At 36.8% G+C, this 22216-nt stretch overlaps 2 protein-coding genes across 2 annotated transcripts; one reads left to right on the top strand and one right to left on the bottom strand.

The window, feature by feature from the left end:
• Positions 1–3369: 3369 nt before the first annotated feature.
• On the bottom strand, positions 3370–10226 carry LOC110835758 (E3 ubiquitin-protein ligase ZNF598). Its single transcript, XM_022076294.2, has 6 exons — positions 9758–10226; positions 9377–9619; positions 8559–8770; positions 7566–7678; positions 5570–7479; positions 3370–4747 (listed from the first exon to the last, which is right to left on the bottom strand). Exons 1-6 carry the CDS (start codon positions 9932–9934, stop codon positions 4562–4564), a joined length of 2841 nt encoding a protein of 946 aa, XP_021931986.1. The 5' UTR covers positions 9935–10226; the 3' UTR covers positions 3370–4561.
• Positions 10227–10411: 185 nt separating this feature from the next.
• Positions 10412–21938, top strand: Syngr (synaptogyrin). The gene is made up of 5 exons (XM_022076309.2): positions 10412–10662; positions 11190–11427; positions 13105–13244; positions 13653–13833; positions 14836–21938. The coding sequence occupies exons 1-5, from the start codon at positions 10534–10536 to the stop codon at positions 14871–14873; spliced, it is 726 nt and encodes a 241-aa protein (XP_021932001.1). The 5' UTR covers positions 10412–10533; the 3' UTR covers positions 14874–21938.
• Positions 21939–22216: the final 278 nt, after the last annotated feature.

The following is a 22216-nucleotide window of genomic DNA, read 5'->3' on the forward strand; positions in this document are numbered from 1 at the left end:
AACAAAATTGTACTACTGTAAAGCCTAGAGCATTATTTATTGCAGCCTGTACCAACAGCTGTCTTCCCAAAAGAAATGTATTATGTAGATTCAAATAGTGGATGTAATAATTCATGTAAACCAGCATTGCCAAGTTTTGGCATTTCAGTGCAGTAGGTTAGGTTGTTTTCAAATATATTAGCAGTCCCTTCCGACAGCTGCCCCACCTAATATACCACATTCTAAATGGAGCTCAAATCAAACTTTTTATCATTTATTTCAAAAGTGGGCACTTTTAAAAAGTTTGATGTGACATAAAATATAGCCCTCATAAAATGTACAATGTCAGTTTGAAATGTTTTTCATTGCATGATAATTGCAAAGCAATAATTTGGAAAATGTGACTCATCCAGATTGGAATGTACCTTACAGTTTGTGTTAAATTAATATATTTTGTAGGTTAGTGGTGCATGAAATCATTGGTAATATGTGTGAATTTCCATTAAGGGGATATTTACTTGATTAAAGGGCTCCAAGTATCTATTGTCTCATTTCTTTGTCTCCTCTCAGTACAGTCTGTTGTAATTTCTGAGTATCTTAACATGTTCATACACCTAATAAGATTCTCATAAAAATATAATTCCTAGTTCTCTCCTTTCAATAGTTATTCATCCAGTACATTAATATTCTCTCTTGGGTTATCTCCAAATGTAAAAATGTTTAATTTTAGTGATCTGTTCACTTTCTTGTATTGTTACTTTCACTTTCTGACTAAATCAGTCTTAAAGTCCACTGTGAGCATTTCAAAAGGATGGCGATGTGTCAAGTCGTGGTGATTCATGATACAACTAGGGGAGTTCAGAAGGCTTGACAGTGGCAGATCAGCTTATCTGTTGTAACAAACCATTTGTGATGAAGTTGTCAATCTCAAGGTTAAATGGTGAATAATGAGTCTTGGCTGTTGGGCAGTCATCTGTTTACCATTTCATTAACACATTGTATTTTTGCATGTATTTAATTCACACTAGACTACTGGGATGGAAGAATATTGGATAGAGTGAAGAGAGAGCAGTAGAATCTGATGGTCTTTAGTTTTACAGTTTCAGTTCATTTTGTAATTGTTTATGTATTCTTAGTATCTAAAACTGTGGCCTATCATGTTTAAAATATTACCTGAATTCAGTGCATCGTTCTTCATCAGGTAAATTTGAATCTGCAGATATATATATGAATATCATTGACTAATTTGAAATTTCTATGGTAAAAAGATATTCCTGAAGATGGAAACTTGATTTCACACAACTATCAGGATGGTGAAGTCACAGAGGATAAGATGGGAGAGATCAAAAGTGAATAGATTATTTGGTGTCAAGAAAAGAAATCAGTTGAAACACCTAATTGTCTGTGTGATGCTAATATTAAACTGGATGTTAAAGATGCATGTGGCCAGGGTTCTCACAGCAGGATATATGAAGATAAGTGTTCCGGGTTGTAGCACTGTGTAGTGTAGTAAAAGTTTATTGACATTTCAGAGGTGCTTACTGCCTCCACAATCAGGATGATCACTAGCAGACTACACAGCACACCATTCTAGAAGACATGCCATCTACAGAATGTTCTTTTGTCACTCTGAAATCGTCCCATCTGGTCCATGATGGAAAGTAATCTCTTATTAGATATCTGGGCAAGACAGTTTAATTTTGACAAAAATCGTACCTGTCAGCTTGCACAAAATCAGATAATATCTGTGACCTAGTTAATTGTTTGTTTCAAATATGGTACAGATACAAGCAGTGCCCCTCATATCTCACAGCCATCTGGTGGGCAGAATGAAAGGTTTAACAAAGACCTGGGAAAATTATGAATTTAATGTTTACAATATGCTGTCCATGCATGAATTGCAGCACTAAGAGATGCACTATATTATTCACATTAATAACTATGTAAAGTAGATGGGGTGAGTGGTCAGCATCACCCCTGGGAAAGGACCCCGGTACCCATTGTAGAGGAGGCTGGGTGGGCCCCAGAGCTGGTCTGGACACAGAGGCTAGAGCTAATAACTATGTACATACCACAAAAGAATGCCATTAGTACAAATTTATACAGTTTATTATACATCACAATTCATGATACCTCCCAGTTTTTATAGGCACAGTGTGAGAGAGTAAACTGAAACTAAGTGAAAAAATTGGAAATAATCACCACTTTGATTTAGTTATTGAACTTGAACATATAATTGTTTGTTATACAGCAGAAGGATCAGAAGGTTATAGTATGGGCCTACTCAACATTTACTGTGCTGCATTTTGTACTTTTAATGCATGCTATTTAACACTTATATACCTGAAGTTTATGTCTACTACAGTGTAAAACTATTCTTAGTTGTTCAAATGGAGGCCAAGTTGAGTAATAAGATTGACATAGTGTTGTATATATTCCTTTCTGTATTCGATAGCCATTACTTAAACAAATGTGAGAAATATCAGTCAGCAGGAAATGAACAAGCTTGAAGCGTAAGAGAGAGGACACAGAAAGGAGGAAATTTAATCCCTACTGAAATACACCAAAAATGGATTGAAGCCTTTATGTGTAACATGGAACTTGATGCCAGCTGGGACAAATTGCATTTAGTCGTTTACACAGCACAATTTCATATAAATCTGTCATTCCAGAGTGATGATTATTACACATTTATAGACAATAAATTTAATCAATCATAGTGTTGCAAAACATATCAGAAGTTCAACCTTAGATGATAATCATAAATGACAACGTGTAAACTATTGTGTAAGTTGCTACTAGGTAATGTATCCCTTACATTAAAAATGGCAGGCTTGTATAATATATCTATGGTCCATACATTGGATTCTGCTATTTACTATGTCAGTCTACTCCAAATTATTAATTCAGCCCTGGTCACAAATACTCTTCCCTGAAAGTGTTGCCTTGCAGATGAATCGGTAAAGGTGCAAGTATACAAAAATGCAATCTGTAATAAGTCATTAACACTTTTCGGGTCCTCTGCCACTAAATCTGATTCCATTGTGCAGTCTTTAATAATAAAGTGACCCTGGTAGTTTGTTGTGGACCTCTTGTTAAATTCAGTCTCATATTCAAACCACCACTTACAAAATGTGCCCGGGGGGGGGGGGGGGGGGTGTGTTAATATGTATATTGCCCCCAAGAAGTGCTCACCAGCATACATGTATAAGATTCTGTTCCTTTATCAGGCTGAATTTCATATTTCCATTTTTCGGTCAAATTTTTTCTTGCCCCTACCAACTCAACACACTTCTTCCCTGCCTGCTGTAGAAACACTGATAAATGGGGGGGGGGGGGGGGGGGTTTGTTACTGTCTGAGAGGGCTTACAAATGACAGTGAAGAACAGCTTATTAGAAGAAATTTTATTTCTTTGAAGACTGTACAATATGAATAAATTGACCTACAATCTTCTCAACTGCATAGTGCACAGTGCAGCATATAAACCAGCAACTGCCCCATCACTGTGACAGTATGGTTTAGATCAATCATTCTATTCTGAAATTTTAGCAGTCATACTCTTATTTGGGGGTGGGGGTGGCATGATATAACAGAATACTTAGCATCAGATTTGCAATATGAAAAATACATGACAATTAGCACACACATAACATGCAATTTAAAATTATGGAAGATTGCTTGGCTGGTTTTTAAATTATTTAATGGTCACTGTATCAGCTTCAGGCATTATTTAAGTGCTAATCATTTGAGATTATGTTCAGGCATAATGAAAGTGGATGGTATCATTATTTTAATAAGAAGCATGCCACTGGATATCATATGTAAAGGGGCTGATGAATAGAGTTTCATGTAATATGCTGCTTCATTCACTAAAAAATTACTCATTTTAGGAAAAAAAGTAATGAATGATGATGGAGAGGACACTATATCAATGTTCAAAATGGCTATTCTCAGACAGCACAACTGAGGCATCAACAGTTTAACAAAGAAACAGCAGCACAATGCCAAACAGTATTTAATTTCCATAACAACACTTCATGAAATCATTTAAATTAAAAGTGTCACAGCACATAAGTTGAGAAACACTGCTTTAACTTGTTAGGTGCTGTGCGAAAAGACATAATCTTACTTAAATTTATGTCACAAGTCATTTATAAAATTCACCTGCAGAGTAACACTGCTTATGCATATTTTGGTATCAGTTATAACACATGTAAGAACATATGGAAACACTGGGAACTTGGCAAGGATCTGGTAACAATAGTAAAATGAAAATACTGCACACATAGGATTGTTCTATTAGCTCTCTGAATGCTATCACTTCCATCTGTCTCAACTAGAAAAAATATCACATGTGGTCCAAGGATTCTTGCATAAATACATAAATAATTTTTCCATATGTAATGTTTTATTACATCTATGTAAAGCGTCTTAACAGGCACCAAACTGTATTAAAGGAAATTCAAGGAAAAAATAATGGCTTGATTTTATGTCAGTTCATCATGTATGAGCAAATACGATGACAAGAATCAATACCAATGCTCCTCTTGATTCCGGACTGTTGGCACATTCAATATGCTATTACTTCTTGCCCCATGTTTGTGACACAGGTTCTGATGACCCAAGGGCTGGAAAATGGTTCTCAAGTGTGTGACTGCCAACATGATGGCGGAGGTCAGCAGCTGACAGAACCTGCTGACACGTGGCACATACCTCAAGGTCCTTTGCTGACCACTTTCCAGTATCAGCATGAACAGACCACAGCTCCTGCATAAAAAGAAATTTGTGTTTGGCAATAAAATAAATACATGTTCAAATTTGACCTGGTTTCTATTCCCTTAAAATCAGAGATTTGACACAGTTCAGTAATATGCTATATGTGTTATCAGTATGATAAACAGCATGGAACAATGGCAACGCATTCAGTAAGATGATGTTATCTATAAACATTTGTAGTTCAGTGGGTTATATTATTATTAAATTTCTCGATAGAAAGTTGTGAAAAAGCCTGAAATTCATCAGAGCTTCAAACACAGTATGAGAAGTCATGCTTCTCAATCTTCTATATGTTAATACTGCAAGTGTTCCCATCACACAATACAAAAATTAAAAAAAAAGCTTGTCATTCCTGTGATAATAGTTTGAACACCCCTTGACAAATTTACAAAACTAATTTGTTTCATTGAAGAATTGACAGTTGACGCAAGAAAATGTGGAAAAGGAACTTGACAATGATGACGGAGACAGTAAGCTGTCACTATACACAAAACTATACATGGGGCATAAAAAAAGATGGCCATCATCTTACACACCACCATGAGAATCTGTAATCTAAAGGAGCAAAGTGTGGCTCAGAGTAGGCTTCTTCACCCCCCCCCCCAATATCATTTTCAGATGTTCCTGGAAGCAGTTCTTAAAGAACTGTATTTCTGTAACTGATCAAACAGCTCCATACTCCAGGGACTGGCTGTGACGCAATTCATTTTCTTAAAAAATTCTCCTTCTTTAATCCTCCCTTAAGACTTCCAGTTATTTATATTTTGGGTAAAGGCAAGATGATAGCCAATAAGTCCTTCAAAGCAGTCTTACCTGTTGTTTCTCTATATCGGGCAGGAGGACAAGAAGCTCTGCAAAGATTTCTGTAAATTCTTTCATGCCCATTTTTTCCTGGCAGTGTGTGTAGAAATCTGAAGCGCTGATGTCACCCTGACGAAACATTTTTGAGAGCTGGCAAAACTCGTCCACGGATTGAGCATCACCCAACATTTTCTTTACTCGTGTTACCAATGCTTGATTCCGATGGGAAAAGTCTTGTGGTGGAACAAATTTATAACTGTTCCCAGACCTTCCTGGAAGAATTGAATAGCTCTGGCCACTGCTACTGGTGAATGTAAGGCCATTGGACTGGGGTCGTGCAACAGAATTAAGAGTTACTGAAAAACCTGGAGGTGGTGCTGTAGTACTACAGCTATTTGTGGTACCACCAAAACCAGGTGGAGGTGCAGATGATAATTTCCCTCTGTTAACAGGAACATCTAATCCTGGAGGCCAACATCCAGGACTTCCAATTGCATGAAAGTCATCCAGTATTTCACTACTGAAAGGGGGATACATATCCTCATAAACCCTGTCGTTGAAAGATGTGGATAATTCATTATTATTATCTTCTGTAGCATCCTGGGGTGTCAAGCTCTGAATCAGTAATTCTGATCTCTTTCGCTCAAAGGTGGACGAGTTATCTGTACCATTTCCAAATTCTGCTGGCTTCTCATTTTCCCTATTTTCACAGTCATTCTTGTTGGTTTGTGTGTTTTGCTGCACTTCGGCTTCTCTATTCCCTTGCTTCTTTTTCCTCTTCCCAGACTCGCTGACTGCAGATTGTGCAGGTTTTGTCAAAACTGAGTCATTACTGTACATGTTGGCATTATGTGATACAGCATTTTTAGTTTTCTTTTTTCTGGATTTAACCTTGATATTTCCTAGGCTGCTGGTGGTGTTGGCAAGAATATCATAATTTGATCTACCTGGAATACCACTTGGTTCCCCAGAACTTTCATGAATCCTAGAAACATCAGAAGATCCTTGAGTCATTGTCCAGGATGATGTAACAGGAATCATTACAGAAGATGCTTTTTTAAACCTATCGTCACTGCCTGCATCTGAAGATGAGGTTGTGTTTGCAACATTACAGCCTGTACTGAATTTAGAACTCAGGCTTGGAAAATCCTCTTCTGTTTTAAATGCTCTTGGAGCCTGTGTTTGTGGTTGAACTTTGGTTTTTGCTCCCATGCTGCCATGGTTACCTAGCCACTGTACAGAAGAACTGGCAGTGGATACTTTGGACCCACTGAGAGATGGAAAATCACTGTGAAACTGCGAAGGAACGGATGTAGGTCTGATATGTATGTTTTGACTGCTACCACTTGGACGATGATTAACATGTATAGAAACATTGGTAGGTGCCTTTTGATTACTGCCCCTTATGGAACTTGCTGCAGCAGAGTTTGGCCGATCTTGGCTGCCACTGTTAACACTTAGCCTGACAGTCTTACACCCACCAGTGGATCCTTCAAGTCCAAGTGCAGGAAAATTCTCATCTGTAATAGCTAATGGCTGAGACTGATGGACAGTTCTTATTGTCAGTCCACTATTGTTTGCTGGAACTTTACGTGAATTCTGTCTAAGAGGAGGACCTAATACTGGAGGTGCTTCACCACCAAGTGTTGGAAACTCTTCAATACAACTTGTATTGATATTTGGAGCATTCCGAAACATAGGCGCTGGGTCAAAGTGCTGATTGTCACAGTCCCCTCCAACAGCTCCCTGGGGCTCCTCTTCATCATGCCGCATACGCTGTCGTCCACTTCCTCTTCGGCCACCTCGCATTCCATCAAGTCGGTCTCGTGGCCGTGGAGCAAGTGTAAATTCCAATTCCAACATACGTGCTTGTTTTGTGGCAGCTTTCCCAATGCTGCGTCCATGAACAGAGGCCCTGTGTGCTGCAACAAACCCCAGAAAACTTCTTTCCACTTTGTTCATTATGCTTTGGAATCAAATTTTACATCTCAAAATGCTATTTACTCACCCTTCAAATCAATTTCTGTGCGGAAGACAGATGTAAACTTTTCCTCCATGCAGTTGCCCTCTTCACATAAAAAATGCTCAGAGCGAAAATGTTCTCTCAGATAATCATAAGAGCTGGAACAGGGCATACATTGCTAATTAAGAAATATGAAAAAAGGTAACACTTATAATAGGATAAAGTTGACTCAATCATATTTAAGACCCCCAAGTCATGCCATAGGCAGTATAGTAATCAGGGACTCACACAGAATTTTGAGTGTTCCCTAGATATGTGTCTTAATGTAATGTACATTCCCTGATTGGGGGGGGGGGGGGGGGGGGTGTGTTACAGGCAAGTGCACAAACTGATAGACTTTTATGTGCACAAATTTCCCCTGCAAACATAATTATGGAGGATGTAACATCAGCTCCAGTTCTCAGTACAGTTTTTTTTCAGATTAGCAATGAAATTCTCCAACATTTAAGATGCAATGTGGAAAATGATCACTGACATTTCAGGCATATTCCATCTTAGATGGGTTAATTTTAAACAATCAACTGAAGAAAGTGACTAATTTTTTTCTGGAAATCTTTGCCTTTCACATGCAATGTTTTTTTTAAATTAAATGTTCACATGAAAGTACATAGCATGTGCTAACAAGTTCTTAAGTTATCCATGCTTTATTTAATTCATATAATCTAAATGTAATTCTGTGTTATATTAGGTTCTTAAAACAGCTCTAATATACAATTTTGTGTTGTCTTTATTATTTGGTAAATTTCTTTTTTTGAATGGCTGTAGTAGTGGTTTCATGTTATACAGATGCTTCTGTGGAGTAAGAGGGATTAAGATAGCAGTATACAGAAGAAAAGAGAGATATGGCATATCATTTTTAAACATCTTCTCTCTCTCTCTCATTTTTAACATAGCAATTATGAGGCAGTAAATTTTGTATTGAAGGCTGGGCAAACATACCTACAAGTAATAATTATGGTATACTTTCATTTAGATTACCTATAATATTGATGAAAACCATCAGCATCACAAAAATGACAGAACAGATGGTCACGTCGTAAATGTCTGAATAATTCATCACTGTCCATATATCGTTGATCACAAAATTCACATAATGGGTGGCCTCTATGTGATCTGTCATCAGGGTCACCTTTACGACGATGTAAAGCGAGTTCCTGTCGTGTGTAACATCTTCGTTCACCAGTGAATATCTGAAAATATCAGTAATGTGTATAAAAACATTGAATATCAAGCTCAGAAAAGAAGAAAAACACATCAGATTTGAGGTTCTTATCAACAGTGAAGATGGTGATGTTGGTCTTCTGGGTTGTAATGCTGTGTGAACTTCTAGGTAGATATGAATGTTTTGGAGAAACATATAGTCATTACCTTCAGTATGTTACTCCAAAACGTTGGTATCAACATACAAGTCCACATAGCATCATAATCCAATGGCCATATTCAACAATCATGAGGTAAAATTTGAATCAAGTACAGAGAGGGAATCATTAATATCTATTTTCACTGCAATTGGTGTGCCTTTAGTCACTTTACTAGGACCTTCACTGGCTCACATAAAGCCAAACTGTTCAAAATTAAAACAGTTCACTGAACAACCCTTAAAACAGCAGTACAAATTTCAAAGCAATGAAACATACTTTGAGCTCAGTGATGATAATAATATGTAACTTATTCTCATGTCACACCTAATACTGTTACATACAAATTCAACGAAAAACATAAAAAAGAAGACTTCCTTAAGTGAAATAATTCCTATCTTACAGACAGTTTTATCCACATTTAAGTTTTACGATTACCTTCAAGTTTTCAACACATAAATCACAGTACTGCAATTCATGTTCCTTCCTCATATGATCTTTAAGATTTTGAAATGTTCTAAATGCAGGGCGTCCTGTGCAAACACTGCACACATGTTCCAAAAGTCTGCTGTAGGCAGCTTGTATGTCTGCAGTATCGAAACATATTTTAAACTTTTTATCCATTAAATACGAATAGTTCTTAATATTTCGGAACAGCTGCACCTCTTTGGTAAAGATAACCTGTAACAAAACCATTTTTAAAATCCTATCAATTATGCCAAACCTCAGCACAAAAATTCCATATGATAAAGCAGAAATGCCCTTCATTATGTTAAAACACAAAATTATTAGAAAATGTCTGGGAATTTCTCGTTATACCTTAGGCATATCTTGTCTACAAATGGGACATTCATTCTGACGACATAGCACTCGCATTCTCGTGGAACATTCGTAACAAACTGGATGGTCACACTCGCCAACAGAATATATAACAACATTTTTAAAGCACACAACACACGCATTTTCGGAATTTTCTGTAATTACGTTTGATGTCATGTTAGTTTATACTACGCGTTCAACTTCCTCCAATTTCTTACTCTCAGGCAATCTATGTACATAAAACTGGTGATTTGTGTGCGATCCTATGATTCCCTGCGTTTCACCAAGTATGAGATAATTTCAAATCTTCTAATGGAAACAATATAGAAGAAAACAACAAAGAAACTGAACTGTGCAATCAAAAGATAATTCACTCAAAAAGCATAACGTTCACAACCTAATATATGTTAAGTACATACTATTGTACTATGGTTTCATTAGGTTCTCTTTATCTTACATAGAGAAATTCCCACTTGCAGCGACTGATATGCAGATTTCACTAAGGTGTCTTTATCTAGCATAAATAAATTCCCACTTGTAGCGACTGAGAAGCAGGTTGTGACGTTTTGGTTTTGATTGTGTAAAACGGACCATGTGATCGACTAAATCGGATTAGAATATAATACGTGAAACCATTCAGTTACTATTGAATAGAGTTATAGACACGTAACATCATTTAACAATATGCATTATATATAAAATTATTTATGTTTTTTAGAAATATTTAACATGTTTCAGATTTTTTAAAAATATATGTATCAAGATGAGGTTGTGAAATGATTTTGTTTGTAACTCGTAAAAACATGGACGGAGGTGGAGCGTACGGAGGTGGGAAAGCTGGTGCTCCGATTGATCCTATTCAGTTTGTACAACGACCACAAGTTATTTTAAGGGCGCTTTGTTTGGTAAGTTATGTTTCAACAGTGACTTAATGTTTGTTAATCCCTTATTTTTACACAGGTGAAAAATCTCAAGTAATCGATTTTGACAAAAGGACCGCCATGATTCGCCCAAAAGTGGGGGCGAGTCAATTGTAAAGATAATATTGATTTTTCTGTATATCAGAATGTTATTATTATTTAGTGTTCTGTCTGACGACAGGTCCATATGAACAGGATCCTTCCATCCTTTTCTCGGACTGGGACCTGTTCATATACGTTCTTGGCAGATGATCCAGAAGTGGTTTGCCATTGCCTTCTTCTGTGTGTGAATGGAGTAATTGTTGGGATGCCACGGATAAACCGGGGAAGCCCCCGGTGGAAAACTCCGTGTTGCCTAAACCACACGTTATTTTAACAGCTGTTCATATTGAATATATCTTTAGGCGTAAAATATGTTGCATGTGTGAAAATTTGGAGGCATGATTTATGAGTTGTAAGCCTTCATTTTCTGTTGTATTTATATGTTGTTAGTGGTTCTTTTTTTATTGCAGCTCTTTGCAATCATTGTATTCGGCTGCATTTCATCACAAGGTTACAAATATGATCGAGACGAAGACAAGGAAGTTTGTCTATACAATAAAGACAACAATGCCTGCAATTATGGAGTTGGGATTGGAGTCATTGCTTTCCTGGCATCAGTAGCATTTCTTGTTGGTGAATTCATGTTTGAACAGATGTCATCAGTGAAAACAAGAAAGCACTATGTTCTTGGAGATTTGGGATTTTCAGGTTAGTGGACAGATCACAGACATAATTGACGGCTACTTTGAGTTTCCAACTGTACACTCGCTAATCCTACAGCTATGCTAGAAGAATATAAAATTTCTGCTGTGGAATTGTATGTATGTTACACCTTCTTCCAAAGTTGCACTCGTGAGAGATGTCATGTCAATAAGAAGTAATGTTAATAAGTCTTCAACCTGTCACTGAAGTTTGGTCTATTCAGTTGTATTTATGAATCACGTAGGCTACAACCATCAACCCTGTCAGTGAATCTTTAATGAGATGCAGCTGTCACTGAATTTCAGTGTTTTATGTTGTACTAGACTAACAAAACTCGATACCCCTTCTTGTGTTTTAACATATTGTGACATGTTGCCTTGAGAGCAGCATAACAATGTCAATAAACAGTTGTCTGTTTATTGACATTATCGCGTCTGGCATTGTTGTCTGTTTATTAACATTATTGGGTTTGGCATTGTTGTAATCGTTTATAGACATTGTTGTATTTGGCATTGTTGTGTCTATTTATAGACATTGTTGCTTTTGGAATTGTTGTATTCGTTTATATTGTTGTGTCTGTTTAATGACATTATTGTATTTGTATAAAAGCCGATTGACAAGCGGCTTTAGGGGGTCCCCGATCACGGAGGCCATCAGCTGAAGTGATCTCCCCCCCATGCCGCAGAGGCCTTCAGCCGAAACGGCCCCTCCCTCTCTGGGTTCAAACCCCGGAGATCCAACCAACCAAATTCCTTTGGACAACTTGCCTGACGGGATAACCTCCCATCAGCAGCAACAGATCTCAGTTTGAATGGTCTAGGCTCCCACCACGGCGTAACCCTGTTAGCGTCAGCAAAATTTCCGTTTTTTCTAGTTAAGACCGTGTACCATTTCCAGCAATACGCCTTGTGCGCAGGTATGGTGTCACCTAGGTAGGGACGATGCTTGCGCTTGCGCAGGACTCCGCCCTCAGTTAGCTTTTTGGTTGGTTGGTTGGTTGGTTGGCTTTAGGGGGGTTGGAACGGGAGAGTGTTGAAGAGTGATTGGAAAGGGAGAGTGTGGAAGGAGGGTGCGAAGAGAGCTGAAGTGTGAATCGCTTGTAGGAGAAGTGTGTTGTAGACGAGATTATTTTGTGCTGTAAAAGACATTTTAGTTTGATAAAAATTGATTATTGCTGGAGGACATCGTGGTCTCTTACAATCCAACCAAGTTTACAATTGGATCGGATTTGAGGTAGCAGACCCCAGAAGAAATCAAGGGTCGACAATCAAGGTCGTATACTATCCCACGTTACAATATGTTTAAAATTTCCTTTTAATTTGACCACTTTTGATAAATTCATAGGTGGAACCCTGACAGTGTTTTAAAGTTGTACTTACATTCTGGCTAATAGGAACTCTTCATACTTCAGGTGCAGTGATATATGTGGAACATTGATAGAATGGTGAATTTAAAGAAAAATACTATTAAGTAGCTAACATACTTTACATCACAAAGTTTGTGAATGCTTTTAAAACTTGGTAGTTTAAATAAATGCATAATTAGAAATGTTTAAGCATGAAGGTTTCTATTTTCCCTGGTATAGATCACATTGGTATGTTCCTGTTAAACAAATGAGTGGTGAAAGTGTGTAGCCATTTTGTAGAACTTTTCGTATGCTTATACATGTATATTTGTTTTCAGGTTTTTGGGCATTTTTATATTTTGTTGGTTTTTGCTATCTGACAAACCAGTGGAGCAATTCTGAAACGCCAGAGGGTGGCTTCGGAGTGAACAATCTTCGAGCTGCTATCACTTTTTCTTTTTTCTCTATCTTCACTTGGGTATGTTCAGGGATTCTTCTAGTATTTTTGTTAGCTTTCGCATATGTTCATACATACGAAGTGATGTGAATGTTGTAGCCTTTTGTTATACCAGTAGCAGTGAGATGTGCTGTTTGATGTTGGAATAGTGAGTTAGGGAGGGATGCATGGTCTGTCACATGAATAAGTGGCAAACATTTTTCTATATTGGTGACAGTAAATTCATGTTACCCCTGTAATACAATATATTAGAAATATTATATTTTTAGCATCATTTTAAGTGACAGGTTGTTATACAACCTGGCATTATGCTAAGGTACATTTCATTCTTATTCTATTTTTAAACTTAAACTGTAGAAAGATGCTTATGCACCTTTAACCCGTCAGCAGCAGCAGCAACAGTTACTTGATTGATATTTTGTCCCGCAGGCTGGATGTGCTTGGTTTGCGTTTCAACGATTTCGCCAAGGTACAGATGCAGCATTTGCTCCAAGTTATGAGGCAGATCCAGGTTCCATCCCTGGGGGAATGCCGTATGCATCATATCCTGTTGAGCAGGAAGGTGATGGAGGATACCAGGAACCTCCATTCTCTGGTAATCAAACCAGAGGTACGCACCACATAATTTGTGGATGAAAGTACACTCCAAATGGAGGAGTTGTAGACACTGTTTAATGTGATGATGATCTAGAGCCGTGGTATTCAACCTGGGGTACGTGAAATTTAAAAAAGAAAATTATGATAAACACTGAATCATCAGTAATGTAATTTATTTAATTTACTTTAGATGTAGATTATATACTATATATAACTTGAATTATACACCAACAACTTTGGGGGTACAAAGTTAAAGAAAAATTATATCTGGGGGTACGTGAACTAAAAAGGTTGAATACCACTGGTCTAGAGAACATTTTTGCTACTTGCTGGCATCATTGAAAGCTGTTAGAAGAAGGTAGTAGTTCTGGGATGATTCAAAAAGCCTTTCTTCCCATGAAATTTCACAACCCACTTTTTGTAGCACACTGTCAGTGTTACCTGAGAAGTTTGCATGGCCAGTATTTAGGTGTTGTTGATGGGAATAAATTCCTGTGGCGTAACAGCCCTCTGAGAGCCTAAGACGACTAGCTGGCTGCTGGCCTGACGTTCACATGGCTATGTAGATGTGAACGATCATCCAACCAGATATAGGGTGAGTATCAATTCTGGTGGAGGGCTTTGGTGTTGTCGGTGTTGGGCCTGCAATTTCTGCTACCAGGGAGTTAGTTAGTTAGCTTATCACTACAGGAAGCTGCTTAACTGGGCACTGTAACAAAATTTTATCTCAGTAAGATGAACAGGACTCTATAAACAGAATTTTAAAAGAACTGAAAGTTGCTTCACCTTTCTGTGCGTTACATATCCTGACTTTAAAATGTAACAGAGTTCCATGTAACATTACTTAGAAAAGTGACTTGCTTGTGCTGGTAAATGTAAATGTGTTACAAGGTTTAGGAGGTCATCGACAATTACGATGTTATGGTCATTAGTCACCTACCCTTTATTCATTCAAGATGTAGGGTTTGTAAGATGTCAGTTTCTTCATGGTACTAATTGGTTTGTTTGTTTTCAGGTGCTGTAGGCACAGATTTCCAAGCTCCTGCATATTAAACCTTCTGGCAGCATAAAAATAGTAGTGAAGAAACCATGTGTCATACTTTTTTTTTAAAAAGACACTTGGCTGGAAATTTGAAATGTGGTTTATAACCCATATCTGCTGTCTGAGGGCATTGTTTAGAAATGATTTGGAACTGGATTGCATTTCTGAACAAGTAGTAGACATTGGCAGAAAGGGTTGGGCATAGCAACACTCTAGTTGGTACCAAATTTAACATAAACCATATTTTCCCTGGGAAATGAGACTTTTGTTTTGGAAGTTATTAGCAATGATGCATAGACTGTGTGTGCGCATTTGGTTCTGTTGTGGTAATGGCTGAAGACATGTATTCCAATTCAATGTGATTTACATTCGGCTGCAGTGCTTGGTTAATTATGCCGTGGTTCTTTGGCAGTGGATTAATGCCAATACTGAAATTTGTAATTATAAACATTGTGTTGTTTAATTTTGTGTGTTGTACTTAATACTGCTGTTTTGAATTATATGATACATTTGGCCATTTGATTTATTGTTCAAATACCATTTATAAGGTATTATTTGTGATGGTTTCAAATTTATTTTCTTGGATAATCTTTGCCTTCAAAGCAGCAAAAGCAACATCCATTGTAAATATGCAGGTTGATTAGGGACTTCATATGTTTGCTTCTGTTTCAGAGTTCACACAATATTGGTTCTTATTCAAGTAGAAGGGTTTTAGAAGCAGACAGCAAAAACTCTTGATTGTGCTCTTGCTTTGTAGCTGAATTGTAGGGGGTTTGAGCACTCTGTATCATTATGAAAAAAAATATGTTCGTGTCAGGTTAGACTTCAGTCTCATAGGTCCAGTTGGTAAAGCTTATATTGTCGTGGGACTATGTCCTTTGAAAATTATGTATTGTCTGGATGAAAACTATGTTTTTAAACCTGCCTCTGCCTAAACTTATTTCAGAACTTGCCCCAAAACAGTGTTAAACTGGTACAGTATGTTTTTCACTCTTCCTTTGGACCAGCTTGGTTTGCAAAGTGATTATGGACTGAGGGACAAGCATTTGATTCCTAGCTGGACATTGAGACTTTTATCTTCAGTTATGTACATTCCAGTGGATGTTAGGGATACTTTCCCCAGGTCTCGGCTTCAGGTTGGTGTCAAATCATCAAGGTCTTGAATATGTGGAATTATACCTGCAAATTGTCCATACACATTTTGATGTAATGTGAAGTTGTAGTTCATAACATTAATTTACATGTCTTGTAAATTTATGTTGTGCCCCACAATTAGAACATATTCTTTGAATTCATATTTTGGTAACAAAAATGTAGAATAGACGAAGACACAGTTTCATTGCTGGGATTAGACCATATAAATCACATTGCCTAGATCAGGAAAATGAAGGGTCAAGAAAGGAGTGCTGCCTCTGTAATAGTATTTTGTATCAAGCTGTTTGATGTGTTTAGATAAGATTTTAAGTGTCATATTTGTGCTTTGACCCATTTCTAGCTTGCAGTTTGCTTTGATTTGTATTTAGCTATGACTGGCTTGATGTCTGTGTCCTCATGATTTTGACAGACTTGTCAACTACCCAGCGGTTCCTAATTGTAGTTCTTGTTCTGCATCATTTGTCAGCCTTTATTTATAGTTGCATTGTTAGAAGTGGGAGTACAGAGGTAATTTCAGTGTTGAACTCCATTTTGAGAGTCAGTGAGTAAAAGAAATACGCATAAGAAAGATCTAGTCAGTATTTCCAAATTTTTCCAGGACCTCTGGTTTTGATGACATATTGCAGAGATTTGTTTTTTGTGTGTCCTTTCTCTCACACACCTTTCTAGTCTTGCTTGCAGCATAATGGTTTTTTATTTACTTTTTGTTATGTTTTTATTTGTTTAGCACATGTAGGCTCAACTTTAGATGTAAAGGTATTATCAGCTTGTATAAAGAAATAACTAACATTCAGAGAAATTTTGCACATAAGTTAGTATGATGATTTGTCTTTGTTGATGTTGTGTACACACGCCTGAAAATGTAAATGTAGAGAGCAGTGTTGTAGAAAAGATGTGATTTGGGTATTTTTTTGCAAAGTATGTTACGGTGTACAAACACTGAGCCATTTATTTGTGTTGCCAAAAATTTTTATTTATCAGTTCATATCATTTGGCAGGACTCTTCATAATTTATGTGGCTGAAAACAAAATCCATTTATGACCTGCCAGGTTTATGTATTGTAGAAGGACATTTTGTTTATGTTCCAGCAGTGACGTATCACTGTCCTGACATTACTGATATAATTGTATATATATTTTTAAGAATGCTAGGGATTCTTACCCACATGCTCTTAGGTTACAGGAGGCCTTATGTACCTATAGGTTTCACTCACAGTTAAGTAACCAACTGCCAAGTCTGAGAAACTAGGACATCTTGCTTGACATACAGGGATTTTCTGGAAAGTTGAAGCCGAAATGTCTGCGGAATATATCGCAACATGAAGTATTGGTGAATCGGAGATGTGTTAATACTCAGTAGTAGTGTAAAGTTGTGTACTGCCAATGTGCGACCTTTATCAAGGGTTGATGCCCTGACTCGACCAAGCAGTTGGGATATATCAGGTCTGTCTTAATGGTGGCAGCCCCAAGCATTATAGTGAGGCCTTACTCTTTGTGGTAACAGTAACCAGTCTGTTCTGGTTCCAAGAAAATTCCTGTTAAGTTTGTCCAACTGACTCAGCTGATTAAAAAATATATGTAAGCTCTCTTTTTTTATAGATTAATTGCATAAATATTTACAACACATTTTCAATTAGCAGTTACATTCTTTTTAATGCTGTAAAGAGCAGTGAGAGTAAATCCCCCAAAATGTAAATTATAACTGTAGATTCAACAATTTTTGTTTGCATAGATCACGTTTTGAAAATGAGGATCAGTTAGAATAAAATAAGTCCACATTTCTGTTTAACCTTTGTCATATAATAGGGGATTCAAATCGCCCTACTATGGAGCTGCTGGCTGGTCTTTAACTTTGTAGTTAAAGGTTTTGCAGTATGGTATTGCAAACACTCTACTAGCTGGATTGTGTGTAAGCTGTCATGTAAGATTGATAAAAGTTCAGTGAATCTGTTAATTAAAGAAAAAGCTTAAATGAGCATTTTAAAAGGAAGAAGGATTAAAAATAAACATATGTGTCACAACACAGTACCAGTACAGAGGGGTAACAGGTATTGCACATAATAAGAGGGCAGAACTGAGTAGGATTTGAGGTCCTCACAGCAATGAGTATGAAGATGACTTTCTTTTGGGTTGTAGCACCATGTAGTCTGGTAGACGTTTACCAGTGTTTCAGATGTCCTTGCTGCCTTCATCAGCAGGACGATGACAGAGGCAGCAAGAAACTCTACTACGTCAAACAGACTACATGTTGCTACAACTCGTAAGACAGCCATCTTCGAGATTAGAACCATTTCAAGCTTGTAAAGAAAGTTGTGGATAGGACTTTATTGCCAGTATCTAATCTATTGTAACATTAGTAATATTGGGATCAGCCACTAGCCTGGAAAGATTGTTTAGATGTGTACATTATTGTGGGAGAGTTCTCTTTCCTATGTCCATGATGTGACAACACTAATCTGGAAGAAATCCAATCACAGCTTGCTGTTGTCAGTTTACCATACAGACAGCAGCAGAGACTGTACAAGTACCACTCCTGTTTCTTTATTGGTATTTAACATATTTATGTCACATGAAAGAGCAATGTGAACCATAGCTGGGTGGAAGAAGACAAAATTGGTTTCCGAGTTATGGCACAGATTTTGTGGTATAGTGCTCCCAGTTCCCAGCAGGAATGAGTTATACTTGTTATTATGATTGAAGTACTAGTCTGTTCCTGCTCCACATCAGTAACAGGTATAGGACATACTCCTCATCTCTGCTAAGCCCAGTAATTTCTGACCTTTGTTGTTGCTCTGTCATGGAATGTTAAGGTTGGTCAGCAGAACATGCTTCAGGAACCAAAAGAGGTTGGTGACATGCCATTGCTGTGCTGGTTGTGATTCGTTTGTGAAGGAGTTTGTATAATTAATTTGATTCCCTGCTATGAAGTATCAGAATTGATAATACTCATACTGGGATAGACAAGGTTGGTTCAGAAAGTTGAAGTAATGGATTTTTTGTCATAACTGATTATGTAAATTTGAGATTACACAACACTGCCACAAAGTATTGTCCTTGGACAGCTACATACTTTTTCCATTTGCTGTACAGTTCTTGGAAGCATCACTGGAAATCATCAAGCTCTTCAGAGCAGCTGTCGTAGCGTCTTTTGCCTCATCCATACTACTGAAATTCCATCCCTTTAATTGAGATTTCACCCCCTGAAAGAAGTGAAAAGTGCAAATGCAAGAAATCCAGGGAGTATGGAACTTATGGCATTATTGTCATCTTGATATTAGTCAGTTAACTCCGATGCTGACATCTTGACTACTGACAAGGAAAATGTCCATCCAATCGAATAATTGAGCACACTGCACTTTATCACCATTTAGTGGACAAACCTGTGAAGCATGCGGCACATTGCACATTTCCTGGTGACACTTCATTAAAAGATCTCTACTTTTATTTCATTGTTTATGACTGCTACATTAAATTCATTATCAGAACTTTCTGAACCAATTTCATAACATTGATTGATTATTCTGGTCAACTTATGCTCACTTATAGTAACTATATAATATTAGTGTCTGTTTCAGATTTTGTGATAAGTCATCAAATTGTTACTTCTTAAATGAAATGATGGTTTTCAGTAAGAAAGCTACGGTATTGTTTATAGGACAGAAACTTTGAGAAGTCGGTCATTTTGTCTGTCACAGTCCATGGATCTTGTCTAGTTCAGTTCAGCTCTGGTGTTCATTTTGTCAGTCACATGCTGTTTCTAATACAAGTGTAGGTCTGATTCACCAACAGGTTGCTGACAGCTTGACTTAGCAGTATGGTCTATTCTAATGTGATGCATTCATCACACATACATTGTTTTCTGTAAATAAATTATTGTATAGCATAGTTTCTTTAAATGTGTTTATTTTAAGAATTGTTTTAGCCTTTTCTTCATAGTATTTGTACTGCACATTAATAAGATCTGTAACAATACTTTTCCTTTGTCAGTACCTACAGTACACTGTTTTTGATGATTATGTGACATTCCATTGGGAGTCCATTGTTTGATTGATCAGGATGACTTTTGTATATCCCATATTTATTAAGTAGCTTTTTGTTGCACGTTCATTCAAAAAAATAAACTTTTTTTTTTGCAAGGGAGGTGCGTGGGAGGGAAATTTTATAATGTGAACATTGTACCTTATCATGTTGAATGTAAATATTGTATTGAGAACATACCACTCAAGTACTCAGCATTGCTGTTAGGTGAAGTGTTACATTTTGGAAGGTAGCACTGACAATGTTGACTGCTTATGGGTCAATTTGTAAAGTAATAGTAGTAGTAGTAAAAGTAGTAGTACTGACCAAACATAGATTTATCGGCATATTAGTGTTATATGATATGAGAATTGTCATTACGGCGTAATAGTTAAGATAAGTGTGTAATGCTGAAACATATTGTTGAGTCATTTTGGTTTGAAGAGCCAAGACAAATCAGACGTGTTACCTCCTGCAGAGCAATAAGACACACACTTCACTTCTCTACTTTATTGCTCTTTGTTTAGAAGTAGATGTGCAGTGTTGAGAACTCAGTTATGTTTACTCTCTGGAAAAGTCAGAATAAGGACCCATAACAACATGCTTATGGTGGCAGTTATATTTCTTCCCTTTATTCAGTGTTAAATAAACAGTTTTCTTCTAGGACACTGTTTCTCATCTGGTATGCTGTGACATTTTGAATTCAAGTATCTCTACAAATTTAACAGTAATTATAAATGTGTGGTGATAGCAGTCAGTTCTTGTTCAGCCCTGTTTTGTCATCTCACCGTCCTGTGTTGCTGTTTCTTTGTCAGACTCTTGCTGACTCAATGTTTTTTATTTCTATTTCTTATATACTGTAGTCTTTCATACAGCCATTCGAGCTCAGTCTTTAGTTGATCACTCTCATGTTTATTGTTTGTTCTTAAATAGCCCTTGCAGAAATTATACAAAGTGCATAACTAAATATCAATAACATGAACATGGTGTTTATAATGAATGGTGTCCCACTAGATGTTTGTACTTTCTTTTTTCTTTTTGTATTATCAATGTGCTTTGTTGTTCCATGACCTATTACTCTGTTATATGACATTAGCTTTCATGGGCTTGGGTACAGCTTCAAACACTTCATAGCAGTATTATCCTAGCTTTAAGTAACAGTTCTTTAGTGACCATGTATAGAATAAACATTTTATTGAGTTCAGTCACTGTGAAAGCTTCGAAGTCTTGTACGTTTTAAAATGCTAATAGAATTTGAAACTACAGGCAAGTTGAAGTGCTATGAAATTTGCCGATTTCTTTAATTTTGCCCCCATTGATAGGCTATTCGTTCTTTTATTTTGAGTATTCACTTAATCAAATGACATTTTAGTCTATATGCTTCTAAACTTCACTGCAAATGAAGACAACCATGAAATTACTTTAATATGGTAACATTATTGAGGTACTGCTCAGCACTGCAACCACGTTTCCTAATTTGGAATGGATCTCTGTTGCCCAGTGAATTAACAGTGTGATGAATTTATCACTGCTGCATTGAGAATGATAGCATAATAGTCATGTTCCACTAAATTAGAACAAACTTGGGGTAAATATGCATGTATTACCAATATGTATTTAAATGGCTTACATTATTGACATAGATGATAAAAAAAATAATATTTATGGCTACTTGAAAAAATGTAAAGAATTATCACAAAACTTGTAGGACCATCTTCATTGAGTCATATCAGATGAATTTTTATCACTAAAAAATGTTTTGTTTCATAATTTTTATGTTGCCAAAGTCTTAGTCATGTCATTTTTGCCTGTCATCATCACAAATTGTTTTGGTACATTGATGTGTTATACCAGTGTGACATGATCATATAGTAACAACAAATAAAGTACGTGTTTAAAAGTCAGTCTTCTGTTTCTCCCATTTAACATAATTATGTGGATTGTGTTCTTTTGGGTTTTTATGCCTTGTAATCTTGTAGGTCATTACCAAATCCTCAAGAGGAATGCTGGTAACCCACCTATAAGACTATGTCACAACCCACATTTTCAGTAATATTTTGTGTTTAAGAAAACTGTTAAGTTCTATCCTCAAAGTCTGTGTACCTTTCCTTTCTTTCCTATAGGGCTTCTCAATGAAACAGCAGATTAATGACTAGGCTTGGCCAAAATGGGGTGACTGATA

The sequence above is a fragment of the Zootermopsis nevadensis genome, unplaced genomic scaffold, assembly GCF_977971745.1.
Source record: "Zootermopsis nevadensis isolate Lab colony 2312 unplaced genomic scaffold, Znev_1.0 Znev_ptg000024l, whole genome shotgun sequence".
NCBI classification, from domain to species: Eukaryota; Metazoa; Arthropoda; class Insecta; order Blattodea; family Termopsidae; genus Zootermopsis; species Zootermopsis nevadensis.